The 27,892-nt window shown below is 53.0% G+C and overlaps 1 protein-coding gene and 1 pseudogene across 10 annotated transcripts; both read left to right on the top strand.

Moving 5' to 3' along the window:
- Positions 1–4,406, top strand: LOC101137979 (ferritin light chain-like; annotated as a pseudogene).
- Positions 3,681–27,407, top strand: ZNF335 (zinc finger protein 335). Of its 10 annotated transcripts, XM_004062289.4 has the most exons (28): positions 3,681–3,958; positions 4,621–4,871; positions 6,395–6,635; positions 7,724–7,801; positions 8,059–8,352; positions 8,452–8,592; positions 10,315–10,461; positions 12,103–12,355; positions 12,443–12,620; positions 13,902–14,014; positions 15,201–15,219; positions 15,351–15,467; positions 15,559–15,635; positions 15,716–15,876; positions 16,651–16,883; positions 18,155–18,248; positions 18,403–18,497; positions 22,082–22,341; positions 23,322–23,433; positions 23,510–23,884; positions 25,452–25,594; positions 25,672–25,826; positions 25,976–26,079; positions 26,168–26,245; positions 26,492–26,575; positions 26,662–26,727; positions 26,809–26,890; positions 26,980–27,407. In XM_004062289.4, the coding sequence occupies exons 2-28, from the start codon at positions 4,671–4,673 to the stop codon at positions 27,105–27,107; spliced, it is 4,029 nt and encodes a 1,342-aa protein (XP_004062337.1). In that variant the 5' UTR covers positions 3,681–3,958; positions 4,621–4,670; the 3' UTR covers positions 27,108–27,407. The 10 variants fall into 10 exon arrangements, 9 of the variants coding, with proteins under 9 accessions (XP_004062337.1, XP_018872481.1, XP_063558145.1 ...); XM_019016936.3 differs by lacking the exon at positions 3,681–3,958 and having other exon boundaries at positions 4,113–4,871; XM_055373092.2 differs by lacking the exon at positions 3,681–3,958 and having other exon boundaries at positions 4,140–4,871; positions 8,455–8,592; positions 26,513–26,575.
- Positions 27,408–27,892: the final 485 nt, after the last annotated feature.

Raw genomic sequence — 27,892 nt, 5'->3', positions numbered from 1 at the left:
ATGAGCTCCCAGATTCGTCAGAATTATTCCACTGAGGTGGAGGCAGCCGTGAACCACCTGGTCAATTTGCACCTGCAGGCCTCCTCATCTGCCTCTCTCTGGGCTTCTACTTACACTGCGACGATGTGGCTCGGGAGGGCGTGGGTCACTTCTTCCACGAATTGGCCGAGGAGAAGCGCAAGGGTGCCTTAAAGATGCAAAACCAGTATGGCGGCTGCACTCTCTTCCAGGACATCCAGAAACTGGCCCAAATTGAGTTAGATAAGACCCTGGACACGGCTGGACGTGGTGGTTCATGCTTGTAATCCCAGCACTTTGGGAAGCCAAGGCAGGTGGGTCAGTTGAGGTCAGGAGTTCAAGACCAGTCTGGCCAACGTGGTGAAATCGTATCTCTACTAAAAATACAAAAAAAATTAGCCAGGTGTGGTGGCGCACGCCTGTAGTCCCAGCTACTAAGGAGGCTGAGGTGGATCGCTTGAACCTGGGAGGCAGATGTTGCAGTGAGCTGAGATCACACCACTGCACTCCAGCCTGGGTGACAAAAATAAAAATAAATAAATAAATAAATAAATTCTAAAAACCATGAATGCCACGGAAGCCGCCATGGCCCTGGAGAAAAATCTGAACCAGGCCGCTTTTGGATCTTCAAGCCCTGAGTCCTGCCCGCACAGACCTCCATCTCTGTGACTTCCTAGAGAGTCACTTCTTAGATGAGGAAGTGAAACTCATCAAGATGGGCGACCACTTGACCAACCTTCCCAGGGTGGCTGGCCCCCAGGCTGGCCTGGGTGAGGTTCTCTTGGAAAGGCTCACCCACCCTCAAGCACGACTGGGAGCCTTAAGGGCCCCTCCCAAAGTATCAGGGCTTCTGCCTAAGCCTCTCCCTCCAGCCACTAGGCAGCTTTTTAATTACCTTGGAGCCTTCTTCCAAGCCTTGGACCAAATGGAAATAAAGCTCTGTGGAAGCAAATTAAAAAAAAAACAAAAAAAAACCATGACTCAGAAAGCACACACACTGCCTGGCATCTTCCCTCCTCTTTCCCTCTTGGCTCTTCTACATTTTTCTCAATGGTCCACTTTAATGTCCTCTGACCCAGAGCCCCTTCACTGCTTCCATAAGTCTAAGCTGGGGCCATGGAGTTCGAGACCAGCCTGGGCAAAATAGCTAGTCCCCATCTTTATAAACAATTTTTTAAAAGATAAAACAAATTTTAAAGAGAAAACAAAAAAATAAAGCTGAGACCAGAACTAGACTGCACTCTCTGGAGGAACAAACCCTGGATTCACAGGCAGAATACAAGGATTTGCCTGCTTGTCTTTGTGATGGAAGGGTTCTGATATGTTGTTTCCAAGGAGCCGAGACCTTGGGCTGTTAGCTTTCCCCCTCTGGGCCTTGGGCTCCTCTTCGGTTTCATGATGAGGCTGTTTCATCTGTACCATGACATTCTGCAATCTTGTGACGCTGTGGCAAAGGCCAAGATTAAGGTTGAGTCTTTTTTTTTCTTTTTAATAGACAGGGTCTCACTCTCTCACCCAAGCCAGAGTGCAGTGGCGCACTCATAGTTCACGGCAGACTCTACCTCCTAGGAGGCTTCAGTCTTAGTGGGGAAGGGAATGAGGGTACTGTGGGGCTACTTCGGAGTACCCCAAACTTGGGAGAGGTGACTTGGTCAGATGTAGGATGCACCCTACTACCCTACTGGCATGGGGGGGCAGATGCTTCTGTAGGGCTGAGGAATGGGGTCCACACGGGAAAACTGCCTGGAGATAGTAAAACCAACATGTCATCATGCCAGTGCTGACCTAGCTCTTCAGAGCTGCTCTGGGGCCTGGTCCTGCTGGTTGCAAGGGATAGGGGATGAGGGTCCTAACCTATCCAGAGGCCTCCTGTTCCATTCCCTCAACCCAAAAGGGAAACCTAGGAAAGAAAACTTTACCTAAGAAAAGGACCAGATGAATTCCCTCATACACAAGTGCACACAAATAACAGCTCAAAGCGCCCTTTGTCCTTTTTATTTTTATTTATTTATTTATTTTTTGAAGCGGAGTTTCTCTCTTGTCGCAATGGCACAATCTCGGCAACCTCCGCCTCTGGGGTTCAAGCGATTCTCCTGCCTCAGCCTCTCGAGTAGCTGGGACTACAGGCGCGCGCTACCACACCCAGTGAAATTTTGTATTTTTAGTAGAGACAGAGTTTCACCATGTTGGCCAGGCTGGTCTCGAACTCCTGACCTCAAGTGATCCACCGGCCTCAGCCTCCCAAAGTGCTGGTTATTACAGGTGTGACCCACCCAGCCCGGACCTTTTCTCCTTATTAATAGGTCTTCTCCTTAGGACTTTTTGTTTGTTTGTTTGAGACAGAGTTTCCGCTGTTGTTCCCCAGGCTGGAAGGCAATGGCGTGATCTCGGCTCACCGCAACCTCTGCCTCCCGGGTTCAAGCTATTGTCCTGGCTCAGCCTCCTGAATAGCTGGGATTACGGCATGCGCCACCACACCCAGCTAATTTTGTATTTTTCGTAAAGATGGGGTTTCTCCATGTTGATCAGGCTGGTCTCAAACTCCCAACCTCAGGTGATCCGCCCGACTCAGCCTCCCAAAGTGCTGAGATTACATGCGTGAGCCACCGCGCCCAGCCTGCTTAGGAGTTTTTTTGAGATTTTTTCCCCAAAAATTTGTATCTTTCAATTAAGGAAAATAGCCTATGCAACTACAGAGACTTAGGGACAAAAACCAGAGCGCTTACTCCCTCTTGAGCTCTTCCACTGCAAACTGCTAAAAGTCTTAAAACAGAAGGTGACATTTCCGGAGGAAGGACATACCTTAAGGGCAGCTGACTTTTAATTAAAATTTTTTTTCTTTCTCCACTTTTAAAGGATAGGTAGTTGACTTGTATTTATTTATTTTTTGAAAGAGGGTCTCGCTCTGTCGCCGAGGCTGAAGTGCAGTGGTGTGATCACGGTTCGCTGCAGCCTCAACCTCCCAGACTCAAGCGATCCTCCCACCTCAGCCTCCCGAGCAACTGGGATTATAGGCACGCGCCACCATGCCTGGCTAATTTTTCTTTTTTTCTTTTTTTTGTAGAGATGGGGTCTCGCTCTTTTGCCCAGGTTGGTTTGGAACTCCTGGGATCAAGCGATTCTCCTGCCTTGGCGTCCCAAAGTGTTGGAATTACAGGCGTGAGTCACAGCGCCCGGCCTCAGCTCTATTAATGTTAACAAATATGTATACAAACCTAAGGGACAAGCATTAACTTCTTTCCATTTCCCCGACTCCTGCCATCCGTACTTGGCTCCTGAGTCCCTTTATTGGATGTGATTTTGGACCAGCCCTTCCCATACCCAGACCTCAGTTTCCCTATCTGTACAATAATTATACATTCCCTTCCCAACAAAACACATCAAACCTAACGGGCAGAGCTCGACTGGGTTGCAGCAGTGCGCTAAGTAATAAGTAATGAGTCAGGTAAAATGACTGACAACATGAATTCCTCTTTGGCCAAGCCAAAGTCTCCCGCGGCCACACGCTCTTCCGGGCTGTTGTAGGAGGGGCGCGGCCAAGCCATCGGGAGCCACGCCCCCCACTGGGAGCCACGCCCCAAGAGAGCGGGGCGCGCATTCGCCGCGCCCAACGCTGCGGCCTAGGGAAGGGACCCAGAATGACGTCACAACCACTTCCTACGTAACACTCCGCCAAGAGATAAAGTAGTCCCCAAACCATAGTGGGCTCAGTGCCAAACACCGGGCGACGTATAAAGTCCCAGAGTCTGTTCAGACCCGATTATGGTTTTGAGGTCTCAGAGCGACCTTCCGGAACACCGAAAATGTGTCTTTCCCGGGGCCAGCGGGGGAAGTAGTTCCGGCCTACAATAGGCCGATGGGTTCCTCCGCAGCGGAGGAAAGAGGATGGCGACCTCGTCGATGCCGGAGTCAGAGAGGAAAGTGGCTACGAAAGCCTCGGGTGAGCTTCGGGTAGAGTCAGGCGGCCCCACCGTACCCTGCCGTGGAGTGAGGTCACACTGCGGGGATACCCGGAGACGAGGTCTCAGGCCGGCGGGGCTGTCCGAACAGGGCCCCGGGGTCCCAGGCCCTTTAGTCGCTCTCGCACTTGCCTGAGCGGAAACCCGGCGCCACCACAAGATGGCGTCGGGCCTGGAGCACAGGCAGCGCCGGGGACAGCCCCAAGTCGCCAGGCCCCGAGACCGTCGCTGTCAGCCCCCTCCGCAGGGGAACCGGGGGGGAGCGAACCACTGACCCAGGGGGCCAGCGGGCTGTACCACCGACCCTGCAACCCGGGGGGACGTGGGGGCCGAAGAGCTGAACCACTGGGCCCGGATGGGGCTCACAGAGCGGAACGCTCCACGAGAATCGTGGGGGCGAGGGAAACGGTCAAGATTATCAGCCATTGACCACCCTCCCGGGAAGGGCCTTAGCCTGGGAAGCACAGCTTCTCCGTCAAGTTTTTCCCGAGCTCCCCTCGCAATACACCAGGAAGCTCCGCCCCGTCGGAGACTCAATCTTCGCATCTGCAAAATGGGCGCAGGGGTGCAAATGGGTGGGCCGTGGTTGCCGGGGCTGGGGAGATGGCCCACTTGTTCCAGCCACGGTCACCTCTCTTCGCAGAGTGAAGTCCCCAGACCCTACGCCCCTCTGTCAGGCAGCCCGCCGATCCGATGGAGGAGAACGAGGTGGAGAGCAGCAGCGACGCGGCCCCTGGGCCTGGCCGGCCCGAGGAGCCCTCTGAGAGCGGCCTGGGTGTGGGCACCTCAGAAGCCGTGTCCGCCGACAGCAGCGACGCCGCGGCCGCCCCGGGGCAGGCAGAGGCCGATGACTCTGGCGTGGGGCAAAGCTCGGACCGCGGCAGCCGCTCTCAGGTATGGACCGGGCTGGACGGCGTGGGTGGAGGCAAGGACCGCGAGCAGCAGTGCCTGACAGCCAAGAGGAAACAAGGCTTGTTTGTAGCTAATACTTGGTGTTTCTGGTTTACTGTGAGCCAGGCACCAAGCCAAGCCCCTAAAATGGATTTTCTCATTTGAGCTTCATACCTTCTAAGACACATACCATTTTTTCCCACATCTTATAGAAAAGGATGCCGAGGTACAGAGTGCAGACAGAGCCAGGATTCAAATCTAGGCTGTGGTCTTAGCTACTATACTACCCACAGTCCTCACACTTTGAGAGGCAGATGTCTAGGCCAGGAGTGGTAGCTCATCGCCTGTAATCCCAGCACTTTGGAAGGCTGAGGTGGGAGGATCACTTGAGCCCAGGAGTTGGAGACCAGCTTGGGCAAATAGCGAGACCTCATCTCTACAAAAAAAAAAAACAACAAAAAACGCAAGTGCCCTGGGTTAAGACTGGGTCCTGCTTCCAGTTTACTGGGAGACCTCTTTGAGCCTCAGTATCCCAGCTAAAGTAAAGCAGAAATACTTGCTTTCAAGGGTGCTTGATTGTGAGCTCCCACCAGACATCCTCTTGCAAACATTTTGTAAACCATCTCCTCCTGGCTGTGCCACTTCCTAGCCGTGTGATCTTGAGCAAGCTACCCAACATCTAGCTCTGTTTCCTCGTCTGTAAAGTGGGAATGGTAAATATACCTGCCTCATAGAGTTTTTGTGAGGATGAAATGAATTAACATATGCAAAGCTAATAATTAAAACAGTGCTCAGCACATTGTAAGCACTCAATAAGTATTAGCCATTCTTATATGCAAGATAATGGTCATATTCAGTATATCACGTGATAGAAGTACACAGCAGTGGTCATCACTTTGGGGTCCTGGGGTTTCATTAGTTCAGCAGAGATGGGGGCCTACCATGTGCTCAGCATGTGCTGGGCCCTGGAAATACAGCAGGGGAAAAGACAAGTTTGGTCCAGGCCCTTGTGGAGGGCACAGTCTGGCATGGAGGCTGTTAAAAGGCACAATGAACCCCACAGTGGTGCGGTGCTGGGGACACAGGCAGCTGCAGCACTGAGGATGAAGAAGTCGTGAGTTGGCCTCAAAGCCAGCATTGACTTCCTAGAAGAGGTACCAGCTAAATGGTGGTGAGAAGGCTGGGTAAGATTTAGCCATAGGGTGATGCTGGGAAGAGTTTCAGGCAGAGGGAACGATTTATGCAAAAGCCCAAAGAAAATAGCTCCCCCTGGCTGTGGCTTAGGAGTCCCTTCCCTTATTTTTGTGTATTCCCTGATGAGATCCAGGGACCCTGTGACTTTTTCCTGGGGGACTCTGTGACTGGAGGGCCTCTCTCACTGGTCCTTCGTGGGGCTGAGGGCATGAGTGGCTCCACTGACCATGTCCTTGGGCCTGAGAGCTCTGTCTAGCAAGTGGGAGCTGGCAGGCTGCCCTGCCCCATACCCAGCTGCTAAACTTCTTCCCTCCCTGTTTCATGCCCCTCAGGAGGAGGTATCTGAGAGCAGCTCGAGCGCAGACCCCCGGCCTAATGGCTACCTCCCTGATTCATCGTCTGTGTCTCATGGGCCAGTGGCAGAGGTGACAGGCGGTCCCCCAGCACTTGTGCACTCTAGTGCACTCCCAGACCCCAACATGCTGGTGTCCGACTGCACAGCTTCCTCCTCGGACCTGGGCTCGGCCATCGACAAGATCATCGAGTCCACCATCGGGCCCGACCTCATCCAGAGTGAGTCAGGCAGAGGAGCCCCACAGGGGTTTCCCTGCAGTGTCCAGCAGCCAGCTGTGCCCACCCTAGCTGTGTGAACTCAGGCAGATTACTTTCCCATGTGGAATGTGCAAAGTGGGAACAGTCACCCCTGTCTCATGGTGGTAAATGAGGATTTAATGAGACAACACGGTAAAGTTCTCAGCCTAGCGCCTGGCATGACAGACTCTCAATAAATAATATAAACTGTTATTGCTTACCTTGTGCCCAGGACTGTTCTAAACTTTACATACAGTAGCTCATTTAATCCTCCCAATAACCCCAAAAGGTAGAGGATGTTAATGTTCACAGTCCAGATGAAAAATATGAGGCACCAAGGACATACATAACTTACCCACTGTCACCAGCAAGCAGTGTGGGGTGTCGGGCCATGAGCTCAGACAGTCTGACTCCAGAGCTGTGTCACCCAGGCTGGAGTGCAGTGGTGCAATCATAGTGCACTGTAACCTCAGACTCTTGGGCTCAAGGGATTCTCTGCCTCAGCCTCCAGGGTAGCTGGGATTACAGGTGCACACCACCTTTTTGCTGGGTTGACCAAGCTATTCTTGAACTCATGAGTTCAAGCAGTTATCCTGCCTCATCCTCCCAAAGTATTGGGATTACAGGCATGAGCCGTGACACATGGTGCTGTACCCACTTTTTGTTAATGATATTTATAGAGGCTATAGCACCTCAAAAAGCCCTGGGATAGTCTGAGAAGCCAACCCTAAGAAAGTGGTGCAGGAGCTGGTCCTTTACTTTGAGAAGTTTGGAGAGGAAGGAGGACTTCCCAGGTTTGGTGGTCAAAGCCTGGGCAGCTGGTGTAGCTGTGGCATCTTGTGTAAGTGTGGGCCAGCTGCTGAGTCAGCATGTCACACTAGACCTCCAGACAGCCCTGCCAAGGGAGTCAACTGAGGCTCAGGGGTGACACAGCTGGTTTGCAGTCGCACATGGGAGCCAGAATGAGTGTGGACCAGCCCTGCTCACAGGCCAAAGTGGGGCCCATGGGGGTGGGCCTGTTGCTGGGACCCCCTCCCCAGGAGGTGTGACCCTTCCCCATCTCTGCCCAGACTGCATCACTGTGACCAGTGCTGAGGATGGCGGGGCCGAGACCACACGGTACCTGATCCTGCAGGGCCCAGATGATGGTAAGACCCCAGGTGCCAGAATCGGGGAGGCCTGCAGTGGGTAGGGGGATAGGTGAGGACAGGTTCTGCCGCGGATTCCCTCTGTTGCCCTGGCTGGGTATCCACTGCTCTGGGTCTCAGTTTTCCTACTGATGGGGTGGCCTCTGGTGGGGAATTTGGTTCTGCACTCCCTGGGCCTGCCTGGGAGGGGTAGCTATAGCTCATGGCCAGTGCTGTCCTCCATTTAACCACCCTCCAATTGCCTCACCCATCCCCAGGAGCCCCCATGACATCACCAATGTCCAGTTCCACCTTGGCCCACAGCCTAGCAGCCATTGAGGCCCTGGCAGATGGCCCCACATCCACATCCACATGCCTGGAGGCACAGGGTGGGCCCAGCTCCCCGGTGCAGCTGCCCCCAGCCTCCGGTGCCGAAGAACCGGACCTGCAGAGCCTGGAGGCCATGATGGAGGTGGTGGTGGTGCAGCAGTTCAAATGCAAGATGTGCCAGTACCGGAGCAGCACCAAGGCCACGCTGCTGCGCCACATGCGGGAGCGCCACTTCCGTCCAGGTGCGTCAGTAGCAGCCTACCTGCTTGGACTGCATGGGTAGGGGTGGGGTGCTGGGAGGCAGACATGGCAAGCTTGTCTTACCCTCCCTCCACTTCCAGTAGCAGCAGCCGCAGCAGCAGCTGGTAAAAAAGGACGTCTACGGAAGTGGAGCACCTCCACCAAGACCCAAGAGGAAGAGGGACCAGAGGAGGAGGACGATGATGACATTGTAGACGCTGGAGCCATTGATGACCTGGAGGGTAGGCCACCATGGTTTCTAGGCCTGCCATCCCTATGCCCATCTAGACATACTCACTGAGCTTTCACTTGGAGGGCCAGTAAAGAGGAATTGGCACAGACACATCCACAGGTCCCTCCAGTATAAGACAGAGGAGGTTGCGCTCTGGGACCAGGACTTCTGTGTGCAGTTGTGCAGGGTACACACTGGAAAAGAGCACAGGGGGCCCTGTTCACATTTGCCCCACAGAAACAGAATACAAGTAAAGGTATGAGAGGAGGTCCTCGCCCTGTTGCTCAGACTGGAGTGTAGCATCATGATCGTTGCTCATTGTTACCTTGAATTCCTGAGTTCAAGCCATCTTCCCATCTCAGCCTCCCGAGTAGCTAGGGCTACAGGTGCCTGCCAGCATGCCTGGCTAATTTTTAAATTTTTGTAGAAACGGGTTCTCCCAGCCTGGACAACATGGCGAAACCCCATCTCTATGAAAAATACAAAAATTAGCCTGTTGTGATATGTGTCTGTAATCTCAACTACTTGGGAGGATCACTTGAGCCCAGAAGGTCAAGGCTGCAGTGAACTGTAATTGTGCCATTGCACTCCAGCCTGGGCAACAGAGCGAGACCCTGTCTCAAAAAAAAGAAAAAAAAAAAAAAACAAGAAATGCCGGGCATGGTGGCTCACTCCTGTAATCCCAGCACTTTGGGAGGCTGAGGCGGGCAGATCACTTGAGGTCAGGAGTTTGAGACCAGCCTAGCCAACATGGTGAAACCCCGTCTCTACTAAAAATACAAAAAATTAGCTGGGTGTGGTGGTGGGCACCTGCAATCCCAGCTACTTGGGAAGCCGAGGCAGGAGAATTCGCTTGAACCCGGGAGGTAGAGGTTGCAGTGAGTTGAGATCATGCCACTGTACTCCAGCCTGGGCGACAGAGCGAGACTCTGTCTCAGAAAAAAAAAAAAAAAGAAAGAAAAAGAAACAGAGTCTTGCTGAGTTGCCCAGGCTGGTCTCAAACTCCTGTCCTCAAACAATCCTCCCACCTCAGCCTTCCAAAGCACTGGGATTACAGGTGTGAGCGGCTGTGCCTGGCCCTAAAATATTTCAGTATGCAGTCATTATAACAATTACTGGTGAGTTTTGGCCGGGCACAGTGGCTCACGCCTGTAATCTCAGCACTTTGGGAGGCTGAGGCAGATGGATCACAAGGTCAGGAGATCGAGACCATCCTGGCTAACACGGTGAAATCCTGTCTCTACTAAAATACCAAAAAAAAAAAAAAAATTATTGGTAAGTTTTTTAATACCAATTTTTTGAAATTCATTATTTTACACTTAATTATATCTCAGTTTGGACTAGGCATATTTCAAGGGCTCAATAGCTATATATGGCTGGTGGCAGCTGTTTTGGATAGGGCAGCCGTAGAGTTTGTGGACTTCAATGTATATTTAAACTTTTTTCTAACTGGCTGTACAGTGTCTGGAGGAAGGGGTGCCTTTTCCCTATTCACATGAAGGTGCTTTATGAGCTAGTGGTAGGTGCCAGGAAGGGTAGAGAAAGAACTTCAGGGGCTCAGGGCAGGAACGCCAAGTCAGCCAGAGGAGATCAGGAGGGCTTTCTGGAGGAGGCATCTCTGTGGGCTTGGAGGAGGAGTGTGCAGGGGTAGGGAAGTGAGCTGGGCAAGGGGTCAGGGCTGAAAGGGCAGGTCCCGCCACTCACTGTTCACCAACTTTACTGTCCCCCACAGAGGATAGCGACTATAATCCAGCTGAGGATGAGCCCCGAGGCCGGCAGCTTCGGCTCCAGCGCCCCACCCCCAGTACCCCAAGGCCCCGAAGGAGACCTGGCCGGCCCCGGAAGCTGCCCCGCCTGGAGATCTCAGACCTCCCAGATGGTGAGACTTGGTCTTGGGAGGGGCTCGTGTGGGTGGGTCAGGAGTGGCCTCTCTCCCTGCTTGTCTGTGTGGAGTTCTGAGGACTGAGTGTGCCCTGCAGGGCAGCTGTCTCAAACCGGGTCACCTGCAGGCCTCCTGGGAAAGGGGAAAGCCCTCAAAGACTCAAGCTCAAGAAACCCTGACTCAGGAAACTCTCTCAGCTTTATGGAAATGCCTTTCACCACAATTTGTCATAGCAAAAGAGAAATTTGGGACTTTATCACTGAATGCGTAAGATAAGTTTTAAATATTACTGAAATGAGAAGAGAGGAATAAGTCTGAGGCCTGGGACTACCAGAGGAGCCCTGGTTTGGAGCATTACTGGCTGGGGACAGGAAGGACCCAGCCGTGGTGTGAGCACCAGCTCTGCCGCCTGCAGTCTGTGTGACTTGGAGCTTAAATCTCCAGTCCCTTTATTTATGCATGGAGGTTATAGCAGCATGCCTTTTAGGATTGCTTAAGGGTTAAATACACACACAAGAGTACAGTGGCAGCTGTTTATGGTTGGAGAGTTGTTGTATTATTATTATTATTATTATTATTATTATTATTATTATTATTATTTTGAGACAGAGTTTCACTCTTGCCCAGGCTGGAGCGCAGTGTCATGGTCTCGGCTCACTGCAACCCCCGCCTCCCAGGTTCAAGCAATTCTCGTGCCTCAGCCTTCTGAGTAGCTGGGATCACAGGTGCCCACCACCACACCGACTAATTTTTTAGTAGAGACAGGGTTTCACCATGTTGGCCAGGCTGGTCTCAAACTCCTGACCTCAGGTGATCTGCCCACCTCAGCCTCCCAGAGTGCTGGGATTACAGGCGTGAGCCACCACACCTGGCCTATTGTATTCTTTAGTCTCTATTTCAAAAAGGCCTTTTTACCGAGGCACATATGTATGGAAAGTTACACATATTCTGCCCAGGTCAATGAGTTTTCACAAGGTGCACACACCTGTGTAACCAAGCACCTGTATAACCCAGTCGAGAAACAGAACATTACCTGCATTGTCTGTATTGTTAATTTTTCTAGTACATACTTAATATTTAAATACTATCAATGTTTTTGAAGAGGTAACAGATTTAGATTGTCCAAATGGTTTGCAAGCATGGAAGTCACATCTCCCTCCTTCCCTCCCATCAGCCCTCCAGCTGCCCGACCTCCCTGGGGAATACCAGTGTTAAAGCACTCCTATTGCTTCCCGAGCCTTAGATTGTTCTGTGAAGTCACCAAAGCCGCCATTCTGGCCTCCCTTGGATAAATGGGGCAAATGAGACTCCGGGAGAGGAATGGCTTTGTCTGTAGGTGCACAGCATGTCAGTGACAGAGCCGTGCCTGGAACCCAGGTCTCCTGACTGGGAGGTCCCAGCTCTCGCCGTTGCTCTAATCCAGGCCAGGTCCTACTGTGCTGACAGAATGTCGGCTGTTGGGCGGTAGTATCCATGCTGCCCTCTAACCACAGGCTGTCTGTGTCATGTGACTCAATGCACCCATCAGTGGTCTGTGATGAGTGGGTGGGAGGATATTTTGGCTGGCCTCTGGCCCACTTGTCCACATCTGTCCTGGTGTGTCAGTGGCTGGCTTGTGACCTGGCATGTCCATGGCAGGTGTGGAAGGAGAGCCTCTAGTGAGTTCCCAGAGTGGACAGAGCCCTCCAGAGCCACAGGATCCCGAGGCTCCCAGCTCCTCAGGCCCAGGACACCTGGTGGCCATGGGCAAGGTGAGCAGGACCCCTGTGGAAGCTGGTGTGAGCCAGTCAGATGCAGAGAACGCAGCCCCCTCCTGCCCGGATGAGCATGACACTCTGCCCCGGCGCCGAGGTCGACCTTCCAGGCGCTTCCTAGGCAAGAAATACCGCAAGTATGTGGAGCAGAGGTGAGGGTGGGGCAGGCATGTGGTTAAGCCACCAACCCCACCAGACCTTTCCCCCACACTCTCATCCTGCAGGTACTATTACAAGTCTCCCAAACCGCTTTTGAGGCCCTTCCTGTGCCGCATCTGTGGTTCTCGCTTTCTGTCCCACGAGGACCTGCGCTTCCACGTCAACTCCCATGAGGCTGGCGATCCCCAGCTCTTCAAGTGCCTGCAGTGCAGCTATCGTTCCCGCCGCTGGTCCTCGCTCAAGGTGCAGGAGCCAAAGAGGCTTGGGGCTCATGGGAGGGTGAAGAAGGCAAGCAGAGGCCAGCTGGTGCCACTGAGGGAGAATGGAGTCACAGAGCATTCTGGGTCACGCTCTCCTGCTGCTCTTCAGGACGCGTGTCTGGCTCACTGGCATACCGAAGAACGCTCAGCTCCTCAGAGCTTGCGGGAATGTGGGGAGGGGCTGGGAAGGGCTGCCACAGGCGGTTTTGCAGGCGGCACAGTGCACAGTGGCAGCATATCTTCGCCACCACAGATGCCATAAAACTGTTTTCATCTGATTCCATGTGTTAGAAAGATTTCCAGCAGGTGGCAGTCATGTGTCTCAAGAAAAGGGTTCCTTTTAGGCCAGGTGCAGTGGCTTGCTCCTGTAATCCCAGCACTTTGCGAGGCTGAGGCAGGTGGATCACCTGAGGTCAGGAGTTTGAGACCAGCTTGGCCAACATGGAGAAACCCCATCTCTACTAAAAATACAAAATTAGCTGGGCATGGTGGTGCATGCCTGTAATCCCAACTACTCGGGATGCTGAGGCAGGAGAATCACTTGAACCCGGGAGGCAGAGTTTGCAGTGAGCCAAGATCACACCATTGCACTCCAGCCTGGGCAACAAGAGCGAAACTCTGTCTCAAAACAAAACAAAACAAAAACGGTTCCTTTTTCTCCCTAACCCAAGCTACCATGTGGCCTGCAGCAGCCCTGAGCCTTTTATGCAGTAACTGGATAATTAAATCCTTATTGCAGCCCAATGAGCTCGTAGGTGTCCATAGTCCCATTCTACTGACCCCCAGGAAACTGTGGCTCGGCCTGGCCAATGTGCAAGTTGGCAGCTGTGGGAGAGGGTACTTCCAGGCACGGTGGTCAGAGTGAGCCCCTGTGCTCTGTGCACGATGTGCTGTGGGCTGTTCTGTGGGTTCTGCAGAGAAGATGTCTCATGACGCAGTGGGAGAGGTGGAGGCTGTGGCGCCATGCTGCCTGGCTTCAGCTCCAAGCTCTGCCATCGCAAGGTCCCTCCACCCTGAGACTCAGGTTCCTTCTTTGTCAAGTTGTGAGCCAGCACAGAGCCTGGCACAGAGTGGGTGCTCTCGCTGGGGACAGTTCCCCGGCCTTCCTAGGTTTTGACCCTTGCGTCGGGGTGTGTTGTCCACACGCCTGTGTTCTGTGAGCTGCTCCCGCAGCAACCCTAAGGCTGTGGCCACAGGCATGGTGGGGACGGGGATGGGAGAGGAGGCCAAGCCCCAGCCCACCATCCTTTTGTCTGTCTCCCAGGAGCACATGTTCAACCACGTGGGCAGCAAGCCCTACAAGTGTGACGAGTGCAGCTACACCAGTGTCTACCGGAAGGACGTCATTCGGCACGCGGCTGTGCACAGCCGGGACCGGTCAGTGTGGGGGTGGGAGGGACCTGGGCAAGAGAGGCCAGGTTGGGTGGGGAAGTGGAGGCCCAGGATAACCATGGTTCCCACTTACCGCGCTCCTGCTCTGAGCCAGCCCCATTTGCTGCACACTACAGGCATGAGCAGAAAGGCAGTTCACCCCAGTTCAATTGGCTTAGAACAAGACAGTACCAGGACCTTGAGGTCCCCAGCTCAGCCTCTTACCTCTTGTGAGCTTTAGTTTCTCATCAAACGGGGACAATTGTTGAGGGGATTGAAGGAAATTGTGTACCTAAAGGAGTTCAGTAAATGATCCAAGATCTTCTGGACTCCAGATCCTACTCATCTCTCACAGGGCTGAGAGAGCACCTGAGACAGAGAAACACAAGTTCTTATGCACCTAATGATTGCTCACAGGATTATAATTCGATCCTGAGCTTCAGGAAGGAGTTCGCTTCATGAGAGAGGTGGTGTGTGAGCAGAGGTTGGAGACAGATCCCCTGGGACAGTAGCTTCAGCTGTGTGTGTGGAAAAGCCAGCCCAAGATACTTTAAGGTTTCTTTTTTTTTAAATGAAAAAAAAAAAAAAAAAGGGTTCTGTGGCTAAGTAAGATTAGTGTAGGTTCACCAGCTTGCAGAGCTGTTCAACACCTCTTTCCTGCAGGATTTCTTAGAGCTTTTATTGACTGATTGACAGGGTCTCACTCTGTCACCCAGTCTGGAATAGAGTGGCACAATTACAGCTCACTGCAGCCTCAACCTCCCAGGCTTAAGCGATCTTCCTGCTTCAGCCTTCCGAGTAGCTGGGACTACAGGTGCTAACCAGCACACCCGGCTAATTTTTTATTATTTACTAATTTTTTTTGTAGAGACGATGTCTTGTTATGTTGCCCAGGCTGGTCTCAAACTCCGGGCCTCAACTGATCCTTAGAGCTTTTAATATGCAAATAACATTTTGTGATTGATAGACAGAATGTACCATTTCACAAATATATTCGAGTGCAGAATATGTTATTTACAGTGTGCGCCTTAGCGTTTTCCCCAGTGAACTCCAGCTGGGGAAGCACTATTCTAAGAGAAAGGGGCCTTGGCAGGGAGTCGGCTCATAGCTGAGGCTGGGTCTGTTCAGTGTGAGAGGGTCTAGAGTGGGCTTGGGGAAGCTCTGGTCTAATTCCTCGGTCTTTTCCCCACAGGAAGAAGAGGCCAGATCCGGTGAGTCTGGCGTGCTGGCCTGGGAAGGGAACCTGCCTGGGGGTTGTTTATGGGGGCGGGGACAAGAGGGGAGGTTTTATCCTCCCTCCTCCACTTCTTTCTCCATCTGGCCCCTTCTTATGCCTTCCTAGACTCCAAAGCTGAGCTCTTTCCCCTGCCCTGTGTGTGGCCGTGTGTACCCCATGCAGAAAAGACTCACGCAGCACATGAAGACGCACAGCACTGAGAAGCCCCACATGTGTGACAAGGTGGGTGGGAGCCAGGGCTGGGGCTGAGAGGAAGGCCTTCCCTGGGTGATGGGAGGGTGATCGCCATCTCACTGCTCTCCACCCCTCACAGTGTGGAAAGTCCTTTAAGAAGCGCTACACCTTCAAAATGCACCTGCTCACGCACATCCAGGCTGTTGCCAACCGCAGGTACATCCCCTTGGAGGCCCCTGGGGACGGGAGCAGTCCCCAGCTCATCACTGAGCTTCCCTCCCTCTAACCGCCTCCAGGTTCAAGTGTGAGTTCTGTGAGTTTGTTTGTGAAGACAAGAAGGCACTGCTGAACCACCAGTTGTCCCACGTCAGTGACAAGCCCTTCAAATGCAGCTTTTGTCCCTACCGCACCTTCCGAGAGGACTTCTTGCTGTCCCATGTGGCTGTCAAGCACACAGGTCAGGCTGGACACACCCCAGCCCCACTCACCAGCCCTCAGTGCCCTGTACCCCTGATCAGAGGCTTAGCTCCCATCCTCTTCCTTCCCCCTCGGTAGCCCCAGCCACAGAACAGCCCAAGTCCTTCAAGTGTAAAGAGAATTTCCCATAGGCGTATTCACCCTAACCTGAGCCTGGGTTCCCGCTTGGTTGGTTGTTCTCTGGATGGCTCTGGGCCGGTCGCTTGCCGTCTCCGAGCCTTCCATATTTATGAAATGGGGGAATCAGAGTGCCTGCCATATGGCTATGATGAAAGTAAGTTCCATTTGTTCCTTGAGCCGTGTGTGTGCTGGCACTGGGGCTGGAGAGGAGGCTCTTCCAGACCCTGCCTTGGCAGATGAAGCTGCAGAAGCAACGCCATTGGCTTGGCTCACAGAAGCTGCACTGCAAACATTGTTTCTTTGGTGCCTAGCTCCCTGGTCAGCACACTAGGGGCGATTACAGAAAAGGAGCCAGGGGTTCCCTTAGCCAGAGTCCTGTGATGACCCACAGGAGCTTGTAGTCACATGACCTTGCAAATAGGCACGCACAGGAAGGCTCTTGAGTAAAGAGGGCGGCCCTGATTCATTTCTGTCCTGGGCCAGCAGAATGGACAGCGGCATGTGTTTGCCTACATACGGGAATGAATCGCTGGAAGTGAGTCAGTTGGAGAGATCCTTAGGGTCAAGAAAGGATTCCTGGAGGGGATAGGCTAGGGATGGGCAGACTTAAGCATGCCCCAACATGTGCCTCCAGGGGCCAAGCCCTTCGCCTGTGAGTACTGCCACTTCAGCACACGGCACAAGAAGAACCTGCGCCTGCACGTACGGTGCCGACACGCAAGCAGCTTCGAGGAATGGGGGAGGCGCCACCCTGAGGAGCCCCCCTCCCGCCGTCGCCCCTTCTTCTCTCTGCAGCAGATTGAGGAGCTGAAGCAGCAGCACAGTGCAGCCCCTGGACCACCTCCCAGTTCCCCAGGACCTCCTGAGGTAAGGTCGGGGCATGGGTCAGGATGACAGAGTGAGGCCGCTTCTCCCAGCCCCAGCGTCATTTGCACATTGAGGTGCAACAAAATAATCCCTGCCTCTTGAGACTGTGGTAAAAACTCACTGAGTCACACATATGCCAGCCCTAAGCTTAGAGTAAGGGTGGCTTTCTAGTGCTGGTAATAGAGAATGGAAACACCAGTAACTTAACTGTGATCATAGTTTTTATTCTCTCTTATAGAAGAATTCCACAGGTCGGCAGTCTAGGGCTGGTGCGGTGATTATACAGTCATAAGGGAATAAGTTCTCAGTATCTTTGCCCAGTCATCTCAGGCATATGACTTTCATCTTTGTAGTTGCCTCATGGTCCAGTATAGCTGCAGGAGCACCAGCCTTCCCAGCCACATCCCAGGCAGGAAGCAGGAGGAAGGGATGGGGGAGAGGCAAAAAGGATACCTACCATCTATCCATCATTCCTCATGAACTTCACCTGAAGATCGTTGCTTAGTCATGTGGCCACACTTTACCTAGCTGCAAGGGAGGCTGAGAAATGTCTTGGAGCTGGGTACATTGCCACCCTGGTGAAAATCAGAGTTCTGTTAGCAAGAAGGAAGAGGAGGATGGACTCAGGATAGGTAGCTAGCAGTCTCTGCCACATGAGCTGACACACTATCCCCGGAAAGATGGACCACATGACTTGCTGGTAGATCACAGGCCCTGGAATCACACAGTCATGGGTTCAAGCCCTCACCCTACTATGTATTAGGAGTGGGATTCTTGGCCAGCCACTTCACCTCTCTGAGCCTTAGTGGGTTCATCTGTAGCACTGAGCTCGTATATTTTGAAAACTGGTTATGGGCTGGGCATGGTGGCCCATGCCTGTAATCCCAGCACTTTGGGAGGCCGAGGTGGGTGGATCACTTGAAGTCAGGAGTTTGAAACCAGCCGACCAACATGGAGAAACCCCATCTCTACTAAAAATATAAAAATTAGCTGGGCGTGGTGGCAGCCACTTGTAATCCCAGCTGTTCAGGAGGCTGAGACACAAGAATCACTTGAACCCAGGGGCAGAGGTTGTAGTGAGCCCAGATTGAGCCATTGTACTCCAGCCTGCATGACAGAGAGACTCCATCTCAAAAAAAAAAATGAAAAGTGGTTATGAAGATGAAACAAGCCAACAGATGTAAAATGTCTGGCAGATCAGAGGTGCTTGGCAAATGGCACTTGAATCTGGGCTGGCCCCTCTCAGGCGTGGCCATATCTCCACCCCATAGATACCCCCAGAGGCGACAACTTTCCAGTCATCTGAGGCTCCCTCACTGCTCTGTCCTGACACCCTGGGCGGCGCCACCATCATCTACCAGCAAGGTGAGCTCTGTAGGAGGATAGGAGCTCATGGAGGGTAGGAGCTCTGAGTTGGGCAGGGGCAGGTCGTGCTGGTGGGGGCTGGAAGATGGGGAGGGGGTGGTATTGGGTGCCAGTTTTCTAGCACTTTGTCAGGCTTAGGTCCCACCCCACCCAGGAGCTGAGGAGTCGACAGCGATGGCCACGCAGACAGCCTTGGATCTTCTGCTGAACATGAGTGCTCAGCGGGAACTGGGGGGCACAGCCCTGCAGGTGAGCTGCCTGGGAACCTGCTCCCCTTCCCAGCTACCGCAGGTACCCAGCCCTGCACTGGACACTAGGACTAGAGGAAAACAGTGTATCAGAGCTTCTCCGCCCTTGGGAGCTCCCAGGCAGTGGAGGAGACAGATCTGCTGAAGTCTGGTGGGCAAACACAGAGAGGAACAGGCTTTGCCATGGAGGCCGCAGGGTATCCCGTCCATTCTCCAGAATCACTGGTGACCTCTGCCAGGTGGAGCAGTACACACTGCCCCTGCGGCATCTGGGGCCCTGTTCTTGTTTTGTCTTCCTCCCACCTCTGCAACCACCATGTGCCTGTGGGTGCCCCCACAGCTTGAACTAGCTTTTCCATCCACAAGAGCGCCCTCATTCCGGGACACCACCTACAGCCTGCAGACCCCAGGGCTTCCTCTAGATCAGACCACTCTCTCGCGTTCCAGGGGTCTTGGTTCATGCACCTCCCTGAAGTTCAACACCTTTGCCCCTCCCTGCCCTCCCCGTTCACATGTGGCCTGGTCTCCAAGGCAGAGGGAAGTTTATTAGCCCCTCCTGTTTCCCAACCTCATGAGAAGATGGAGAGTGTGTTTTTAAGATGATGAATTCCAGAAATCATAATAATTTAGTTCATGGCACTTAGGGGTGTATAGAAGTTTTACATTTTTAGATAGGAAAATTTATCAGTCTTTTATAGTTTTCCCTTTGGTATCATCCCTAGAAAGACTCCCCCAACTTGTATCCCAAGGTTATATAAACATTCATTTATATTTTTTTCTTAGGGTTTTATTTTTTACACTTAAATCTTACTCCACCTGGAATTTATTTCTGGTGTATGCAGAAAGGTGGGGATCGATTTTTTTTTTTTCCAGAAGTCATCCGACGTGGTATCTTCCCCTGTGGTTTGAAGTGTCCTCCTTCTCATATACTAGATTCCCATATATGTAGGAGTCTGTTTCTAGACTTGAGTTCTGTTCTGTTGATTTGTCTCCTGTTCCCATGCCAATCTCATGTGGTAGAGTTTTTCTTCTTACAAAAGCACATGCTTGTAAAAGAAACAAAATGGGCCTGGCGTGGTGGCTTACGCCTGTAATCCCAGCACTTTGGGACGCCAAGGTGGCTGGATCACCTGAGGTCAGGAGTTCAAGACCAGCCTGACCAACATGGAGAAACCCCATCGCTACTAAAAATACAAAATTAGCTGGGCGTGGTGGCACACGTCTGTAATGGCCGAGATTGCGCCATTGCACTCCAGCCTGGCCAACAAGAGCAAAACTCCATCTTAAAAAAAAAAAAAAAAGAACAAAATGAACATTAGGAAATGTTTCAGTAGAAGGTGAAAGTCCTTGGCATTTCTCCCCTCCCATCAGATACCCAGTAAATGGGTTCAGAAGAATTTCTTCATGCTCATACTAACACCTAGACCTTTGTTCCTTAAAAAATGGGATCACATTATTGGCTGCTCCTCAGCGTCATCTTTTACTTAACAGCATGTGATGCACGGCCTGGCCAGCACCTGCAGTTACCCTCATTCTCCTAAGATCTCCATCTTGCATCTCTGTATCATTCAATCACATGGATGTTCTCAGCTATAGTTAGGCTGTCCTTTATTGGCTGGGTTCTTTCGTTTTATATTAATTCAAGCAGTGCTTCACTGTACATATATTTTCAGTGCTCATAAATTTTTTTTTTTTTTTTTTGAGATGGAGTCTCATTTTGTCACCCAGGCTGGAGTGCAGTGACGTGATGTTGGCTCCCTGCAACCTCCGCCTCCTGGGTTCAAATGATTCTCCTGCCTCGGCCTCCTGAGTTGCTGGGATTACAGGTGCACGTCACCACACCTGGCTACTTTTTTGTATTTTTAGTAGGGATAGGGTTTCACCATATTGGCCAGGCTAGTTTCGAACTCCTGACCTCAAGTGATCTGCCTGCCTTGGCCTCCCAAAGTGCCAGGATTACAGGTGTGAGCCACCGTACCCAACCAACATTTTTGTAGTATTTTTAAAAAGCCTCCTACAAGAAGAATTAGTGGGTCAGAGGGTATGGTGAGAAGCCTTGTAAAAAGATACGCCAGTATACGTGGCCACCAGTAGGGTATATTTCCCTGCATTCATGCCAATACACTGGGTATTATCAGTCTTTATAAATCTTTTTTTTTTTTTTTTTTTTTTTTGAGACGGAGTCTTGCTCTGTTGCCCAAGCTGGAGTGCAGTGGCGCGATCTCGGCTCACTGCAACCTCTGCCTCCCGGGTTCACACCATTCTCCTGCCTCAGCCTCCCAAGTAGCTGGGACTACAGACACCCACCACCACGACCGGCTTCTTTATTTATTTATTTATTTATTTTTAGTAGAGATGGGGTTTCACCGTGTTAGGCAGGATGGTCTCGATTTCCTGACCTCATGATCTGCCCGCCTCGGCCTTCCAGAGTGTTGGAATTACAGGCGTGAGCCACCACGCCCGGCCTCAGTCGTTATAAATCTTTACCAATCTCACACTTGTAATCCCAGCACTTTGGGAGGCCAAGGCAGGAGAATTGCTTGAGTCCAGGAGTTTGAGACCAGCCTGGACAACATGGTGAAACCCTGTCTCTTAAAAAATTAGCCGGGTGTGGCAATGCATGCCTGTAGTACCAGCTACTTGAGAGGCTGAGGTGGGAGGATCGCTTGAGCCCAGGAGGTTGAGGCTGCAGTGAGCTGTAATCGTACCACTGCACTCCAGCCTGAGCAATACCCAGTCTCAAAAAAAAAAAAAAAAAAAAGTAATTGTATGACCGTAAATGAGGTTGAACTACTCTCTGTGTGTTCAGAGACCATTTTATTCCTTTCTAAAGTACCTGTTTGTGTCCTGTATCTGTTTTTCTGTTGTTAGCTTTTAGTTATTGCTTTGCAGGAGCTCCATATATGAGGGAAGTCCACTTTTTATGAGTTGTTAAATATCCCCCAACCCCAATTTCTTTGTTTTTTGGCTTCATTTTATGGTTAATTTCGCTCTAGGTTTTATCTTTCTCTGTCATGATTAGAAAAATCTCCCTGTCCCAATTCTAAAATACTTACCTATGTTTTATTTTAATATATTTAGAGTTTTATTACATTTTAATCTTTAAACCATTTGAAGCCAACTGTGGAATAACATGTACGCTGGAGCTTTTTTCTAAGTGATTTGTCAGTTGTCCCCAGTATTTCTTGTCTGCAGCGCTGTTGGCACGTTGAGGCAGATTCTATTGCGTGGTGGGGCGGTCCTGTGCATTATGGGGTGTTCAGCAGCCTCCCTGGCCTCTCCCGACTATATGCCAGTACCATCCCCCTCCTGCTGTGATAAGAAATGTCTCCAGACATTGCCAAATCTTTGTGGGGGGCACAACTGCTCTGCCCTATTCCTGTTGGTCTATTTCCAGTTGCTGAGTGGGATTTGGAAAGCCAGAGTATATTTTAGAAAGAACTTGGGCTATTCAAATGAGTGGTGGCAACACTGGTCTGACTAGAGTGTGTGGGTGCATCTGGGACACTGAGATGGGGGAGGCATCTTGCATACCCGCTCCTTTGCCACCAATGCCTCCCATCCCGCCCCCTGGTGCCGTTGCAGGTGGCCGTGGTGAAGTCGGAAGATGTGGAAGCAGGGTTAGCATCCCCTGGTGGGCAGCCCTCCCCTGAAGGTGCCACTCCACAGGTGGTCACCCTCCACGTGGCAGAGCCAGGGGGTGGTGCAGCAGCCGAGAGCCAGCTAGGCCCTCCTGACCTACCGCAGATCACCCTGGCACCTGGTCCATTTGGTGGGACTGGCTACAGTGTCATCACAGCACCCCCTATGGAGGAGGGGACATCAGCTCCTGGCACACCTTACAGGTGAGACCTGCTGCCTGCAAGGCCCCTTTCAGCTTTTTGTAGGTGTGGTCGGTCAGTCCGATTTGGGCCCCACCCAAGCCTAGTTGGCAGGAGGCAAAAATCCCAATACACATCAAGTGATTAGTGGTGGAGTCTACCCTTCTCAGGAGGTCAAGAGCTACCATTTTTTAGCCACTTAGATATTCTAAGCACTTGGCATTCATGATGGGACCTAAGCCATTCCCATGAGACCCAGATTTCCCTTGTTTTACAAATGAGGAAATGGGCCAGGGAGGTTAAGTGACCAGCCTGAAACCACACATGCAGTAGGTGAGATTTGAACCCTGGTCCCTTTGGTTCCCATGCCCAAGTGCTCTTCTTGGGTGATCCCAGGTGTTCTTCAGTTCTGACACTCCAAGCAAGCTCAGGCCTCTTTACCAGCATTGAGGCCTGGCACCTGCACTTGGCTTCCCTACAGTGAATGAGCTTGGGCAGGCATGTTTATGTTCACCAAACTCTTAGGCCATCTGAGGAAGCCCTGAATCCAAGTGGCAAATTGTTGAGCTGAGCAGGGAGTCAGGATCCCTAGGCCCATGCCCTTGGCCAGCACCTGGGTGGCCAGTCTCAGCATTTGCTGTCTGCTCTTAGGCAGCAGGTCCTCGTTAGCCCTGCCTCCTCCACTAGCTCCTGGTGGTGGATTCACCGTTTGCTACTGGTTGGGTTAGACCCCTCTGCCTCACCGTGTGCCCCCCCACCTCGCCATGTTTACCGAGGACAAGAATTACCAGTTTTTGAGAAGGACCCATGCTTGAGTTGTAATCATTTACAAGAGAGATGGTAGAGGGTCATTTGGTAACAGGGCAGAGCCACAGTTGAACCCTGGGCCCTTCTGACTTGAGTCCATCTGTGGTGACAGTCACTCCTCAGTTGATGCCTGTTGCTTGGGGAAGGGGGCTCCTGTGGCCCTCCATCTTCTCCTAGAACCTTCTCCATGCCCACAGCGAGGAGCCCCCAGGAGAGGCAGCCCAGGCTGTGGTTGTGAGTGACACCCTAAAAGAAGCTGGCACCCACTACATCATGGCTACTGATGGTACCCAGTTGCACCACATTGAGGTGAGGCTTGGGGATGCCAACCACTCCCCCACCTCCCTCCCCTTCTCAGCACCTCATGCTTCCTGTCTCTCTACAGCTCACCGCAGATGGCTCCATCTCCTTCCCAAGTCCAGATGCTCTGGCCTCTGGTGCCAAATGGCCCCTGCTGCAGTGTGGGGGGCTGCCCAGAGACGGCCCTGAGCCCCCATCTCCAGCCAAGACCCACTGCGTAGGGGACTCCCAGAGCTCTGCCTCCTCACCTCCTGCAACCAGCAAAGCCCTGGGCCTGGCAGTGCCCCCGTCACCGCCATCTGCAGTCACTGCTGCATCAAAGAAGTTTTCCTGCAAGATCTGTGCCGAGGCCTTCCCTGGCCGAGCTGAGATGGAGAGTCACAAGCGGGCCCACGCTGGGCCTGGTGCCTTCAAGTGCCCCGACTGCCCCTTCAGTGCCCGCCAGTGGCCCGAGGTCCGGGTAGGTGCTGGTCGCTCCTGTGTCTCTGCTGTCATTCATTGGGCCACTCATTTGTATAACAAACCTTTAATGAGTACCCTTTCAAGCCAGATCCTCTGCTCCCCTCTGAGTGGATGAGATGGGTCAGAGATGACTCCGCAAGGTCCCAGCTCTCAGGGAGTTGGTCTGGTGGGGAGGCAAACCACACGCAACGTGACTAATGCCAGACACAGCGTTCCGAGTGTGAACCAAGGGTGCAGGACACAGAGCAGGTCATTTGAACTTGAGTGTGCTGGGGAAAATGCCACAGAAGGGATGGCCAAGCTGGGCCTCCAGGAGCAAAGGCACAGAGGTGTGTGATAGAGGCATGGCTAGGGAGACTTGAACGTCTAGAACAGGGGTGCCCAACCCCTGGGCCATAGACTGGTAGTCATCCATGGCCTGTTAGGAACCAGGCCACACAGCAGGTGAGCGGCAGGTGGGCAAGCATTACTGCCTGAGCTCCACTTCCTGTCACAGCAGCTGCATTAGTCTCAGGAGCACAGCCCCATTGTGAACTGTGCATACAAGTAATCTAGGTCACACACTCCTTATAAGAAGCTAATACCTGATGAACTGAGGTGCAACAACTTCATCCCAAAACTATCACCCTGCACATGCCATGAAACAGTTATCTCCCATAAAACCAGTCCCTGGTGCCAAAAAGGGTGGGGACCACTGGTCTAGAATACTGAGGGCACAGAGGTTCGAGGCGGTTGGGGAGCCACCATGGAGAAGGTGAGTGGGCCAGTTCTGGGGCAGGTTCACAGCCTAGCTTGGGGCCTCCCTGTTTGCCTGAGGATTTCGTTTTCAGATCCAGTCATGCACTGCACCCTCTCCAGAGGTTGGAGAGGGGAAGCAGGGCCTAGAGCCCCACCCTACAGTGCAGAGGTGAACGCCCTATCAGGCCTCAGCCCTAGAAAATCAGGGCCAGGGCCGGGCACAGTGGCTCACACCTGTAATCCCAGCACTTTGGGAGGCCGAGGCAGGCGGATCACCTGAGGTCGGGAGTTTGAGACCAGCCTGACCAACATGGAGAAAACCCATCTCTACTGAAAATACAAAATTAGCCAGGTGTGGTGGCGCATGCCAGTAATCCCTGCAACTTGGGAGGCTGAGGCAGGAGAATCGCTTGAACCCAGGAGGTGGAGGTTGCCGTGAGCCGACATCACGCCATTGCACTCCAGCCTCTGGGCAACAAGAGCAAAACTCTGTCTCAAAAAAACAAAAAAACAAAAAAAAAAAAATTCAGGGCCCGATGGGACCTGCACAGGTCCCCTCATCTAACACCTGTGTTACATATGGGTAAAGTGAGATTTTCCAATTTACCTAATAATGATGGAATCTATGGCCTTTCATTCTTAGGACACAGCAGCACCAGATATGGATCCAGCTTGGCCTTTCTACCCAGCTTCTTGTTAGTGCACAGGATTTTGGTTTTCCCAGGTCCACTTTGTCTGGTTCCCTGACCAGCTGTCAGCAGGGATCCGGGGATTTGTTGCCATCTGTCCTGACCCAGCCAATGCCCCCAACTCTGCCTTCTCTGCAGGCGCACATGGCACAGCACTCAAGCCTACGGCCCCACCAGTGTAGCCAGTGCAGCTTTGCCTCCAAGAACAAGAAGGACCTGCGTCGGCACATGCTGACTCACACAAAGGAGAAGCCTTTTGCATGCCACCTCTGCGGGCAGCGGTGAGGCCAGATACTGGTGGGTGGGGACTGCTGGGCATGTATGGTGGAGCTAACCTGAGCCACCTTTCATCCCCCAGTTTCAACCGTAACGGGCACCTCAAGTTCCACATCCAGCGGCTGCACAGTCCTGATGGGAGGAAGTCAGGAACCCCTACAGCCCGGGCCCCTACCCAGACCCCAACCCAGACCATCATCCTGAACAGTGATGACGAAACACTGGCCACCCTGCACAGTGAGCTGCCCTTGGGGCCACAGGGTGGGCACCAGGGTAGATCCAGAGACTTGGGCCACTGCCCCAAAAGGCACCACTGGGCACAGTAGAGGCTGGGGCATTGCAGGTTTTCCTGGACCCCAGGTGAGCATCCTCTCCTCTCTGCCCAGCTGCACTCCAATCCAGTCACGGGGTCCTGGGCCCAGAGCGGCTACAGCAGGCACTGGGCCAGGAACACATCATCGTTGCCCAGGAACAGACAGTGACCAATCAGGTAAGAGTCAGGACTGCGGGCCCTCTGGCCAGCGACAGGCAGGGGTTGGGGTAGAGAAATGAGGCTAGAGCTGTCTTGGTCCTGGCAGGAGGAAGCCGCCTACATCCAAGAGATCACCACGGCAGATGGCCAGACCGTACAGCACCTGGTGACCTCCGACAACCAGGTGAGCTACTAGCTATTGTTAATCCCCTCAGCTGTGACCTCCTACCCTCCCAACCAAAGACCTACCTCGGGGAGGAATGATACTTTCCAAACCACCCCTCCTGGGGTCCATGCTTGCCAACAACTGCATTGTTGCTGGTGGCTGTTCCTAGTCTTCCACTCTGCCTTCTTAGCTAAGCTCCTGGCGAGTGGGGCCTCAGCACCTGCCTCGCCATGCCCGCCGCCCCCCCCCCCACCCCACCAACAGGTGCAGTATATCATCTCCCAGGATGGTGTCCAGCACCTGCTCCCCCAGGAATATGTTGTGGTTCCTGAAGGCCATCACATCCAGGTAGGCCAGACCTGGGAGGAGGGTGCCATGTGGTGAAGGGCTGCATGACCTCTCCCTAGGATCACAGCTTGGCTTCCTCTCTGCAGGTACAGGAGGGCCAGATCACACACATCCAGTATGAACAAGGAGCCCCGTTCCTTCAGGAGTCCCAGGTAGGGCCGTGGGGGGACAGGGAGACCTGGGGCACAGGCAGGTTTCTCCAGGCCAGCATCTTATCGGCTTCTCCCCTCCAGATCCAGTATGTGCCTGTGTCCCCAGGCCAGCAGCTTGTCACACAGGCTCAACTTGAGGCTGCAGCACACTCAGCTGTCACAGGTATGGAGCTGGATCCTGAGGAGCATGGGGCTGCGTATGGACCCAGCTCTTGAGCCTCCAGCTCACCATACTTTCCCCTCCCCTGGCAGCAGTGGCTGATGCTGCCATGGCCCAAGCCCAGGGCCTGTTTGGCACAGAGGAGACAGTGCCTGAACACATTCAACAGCTGCAGCACCAGGGCATCGAGTACGACGTCATCACCCTGGCCGATGACTGAGCCCCGAGGGCCCAACACAGATCATGGATTTGCAGCCAGCTCTCCTGGGGGTAGGGGGCCACCAGGACTCACCTCCCTCTTCATTTAGGATCTCCAGATACTGGATAGCCAGCATCCTCTCATTCCTAGGGAGCCAGGCCTGTGCTGTTGGGGTTAGGGGCGGCCATGGGCCCCAGCCAGGACGTGCTGGGTGCCCCAGCCTGCAGGCAGGCTTTGGGAGAGAAATTTATTTTTGTTTGGGTGGACCCACTGGCCTGTCAGTCTCAATAAAGGGACTGGAGTCCAGTCCTGAACAGCTTACTTTGTCTGCTTGCTGCTGTGGCCTGTACCAGGCCAGGTCTTGTGAGGTGGAGGCTGCCTGGCTCCACAGCGTGACCTGCCCTGCCCTGCCCCTGTTAAGTCTGGTGATCCACCAGCAGGGCAGACCCTTGCTGCAGAGGCCTGGCAATGAGAGGTGGCTGGTTCAGAGACGGCTGAACCAGCGAGAGCCCCAGCAAGCACCTTCAGACCTGCTTCCTCCCTGGGCCCTAGGGAGCACACGCTCTGTGCCTACAGATCCTCTGAGGCTGCTCTCCTGAGCCTTGACTGTGAGGCACACCCAGCTCTTCGCTCACTGTGGGGATCCAGGGCCAGCAAGAGTCTGGCTTTTGGGTTGGGGACAGGCACAGCTCCCAGTCCTCTGATCCCCAAGGGTATCCATACAGGCCCTGCTGGGGGAGTTTGGAGATAAGGGATGCAGGGCCTTGGACTCTTCGGACCTCCTGAGCCCAGGCAGAGGCCACCAG

The sequence above is a fragment of the Gorilla gorilla genome, chromosome 21 (assembly GCF_029281585.2).
Source record: "Gorilla gorilla gorilla isolate KB3781 chromosome 21, NHGRI_mGorGor1-v2.1_pri, whole genome shotgun sequence".
NCBI lineage: Eukaryota > Metazoa > Chordata > Mammalia > Primates > Hominidae > Gorilla > Gorilla gorilla.
The sequence above is the reverse complement of the archived record's forward strand: the minus strand, read 5'-3'. Positions and strand labels throughout refer to the sequence as shown.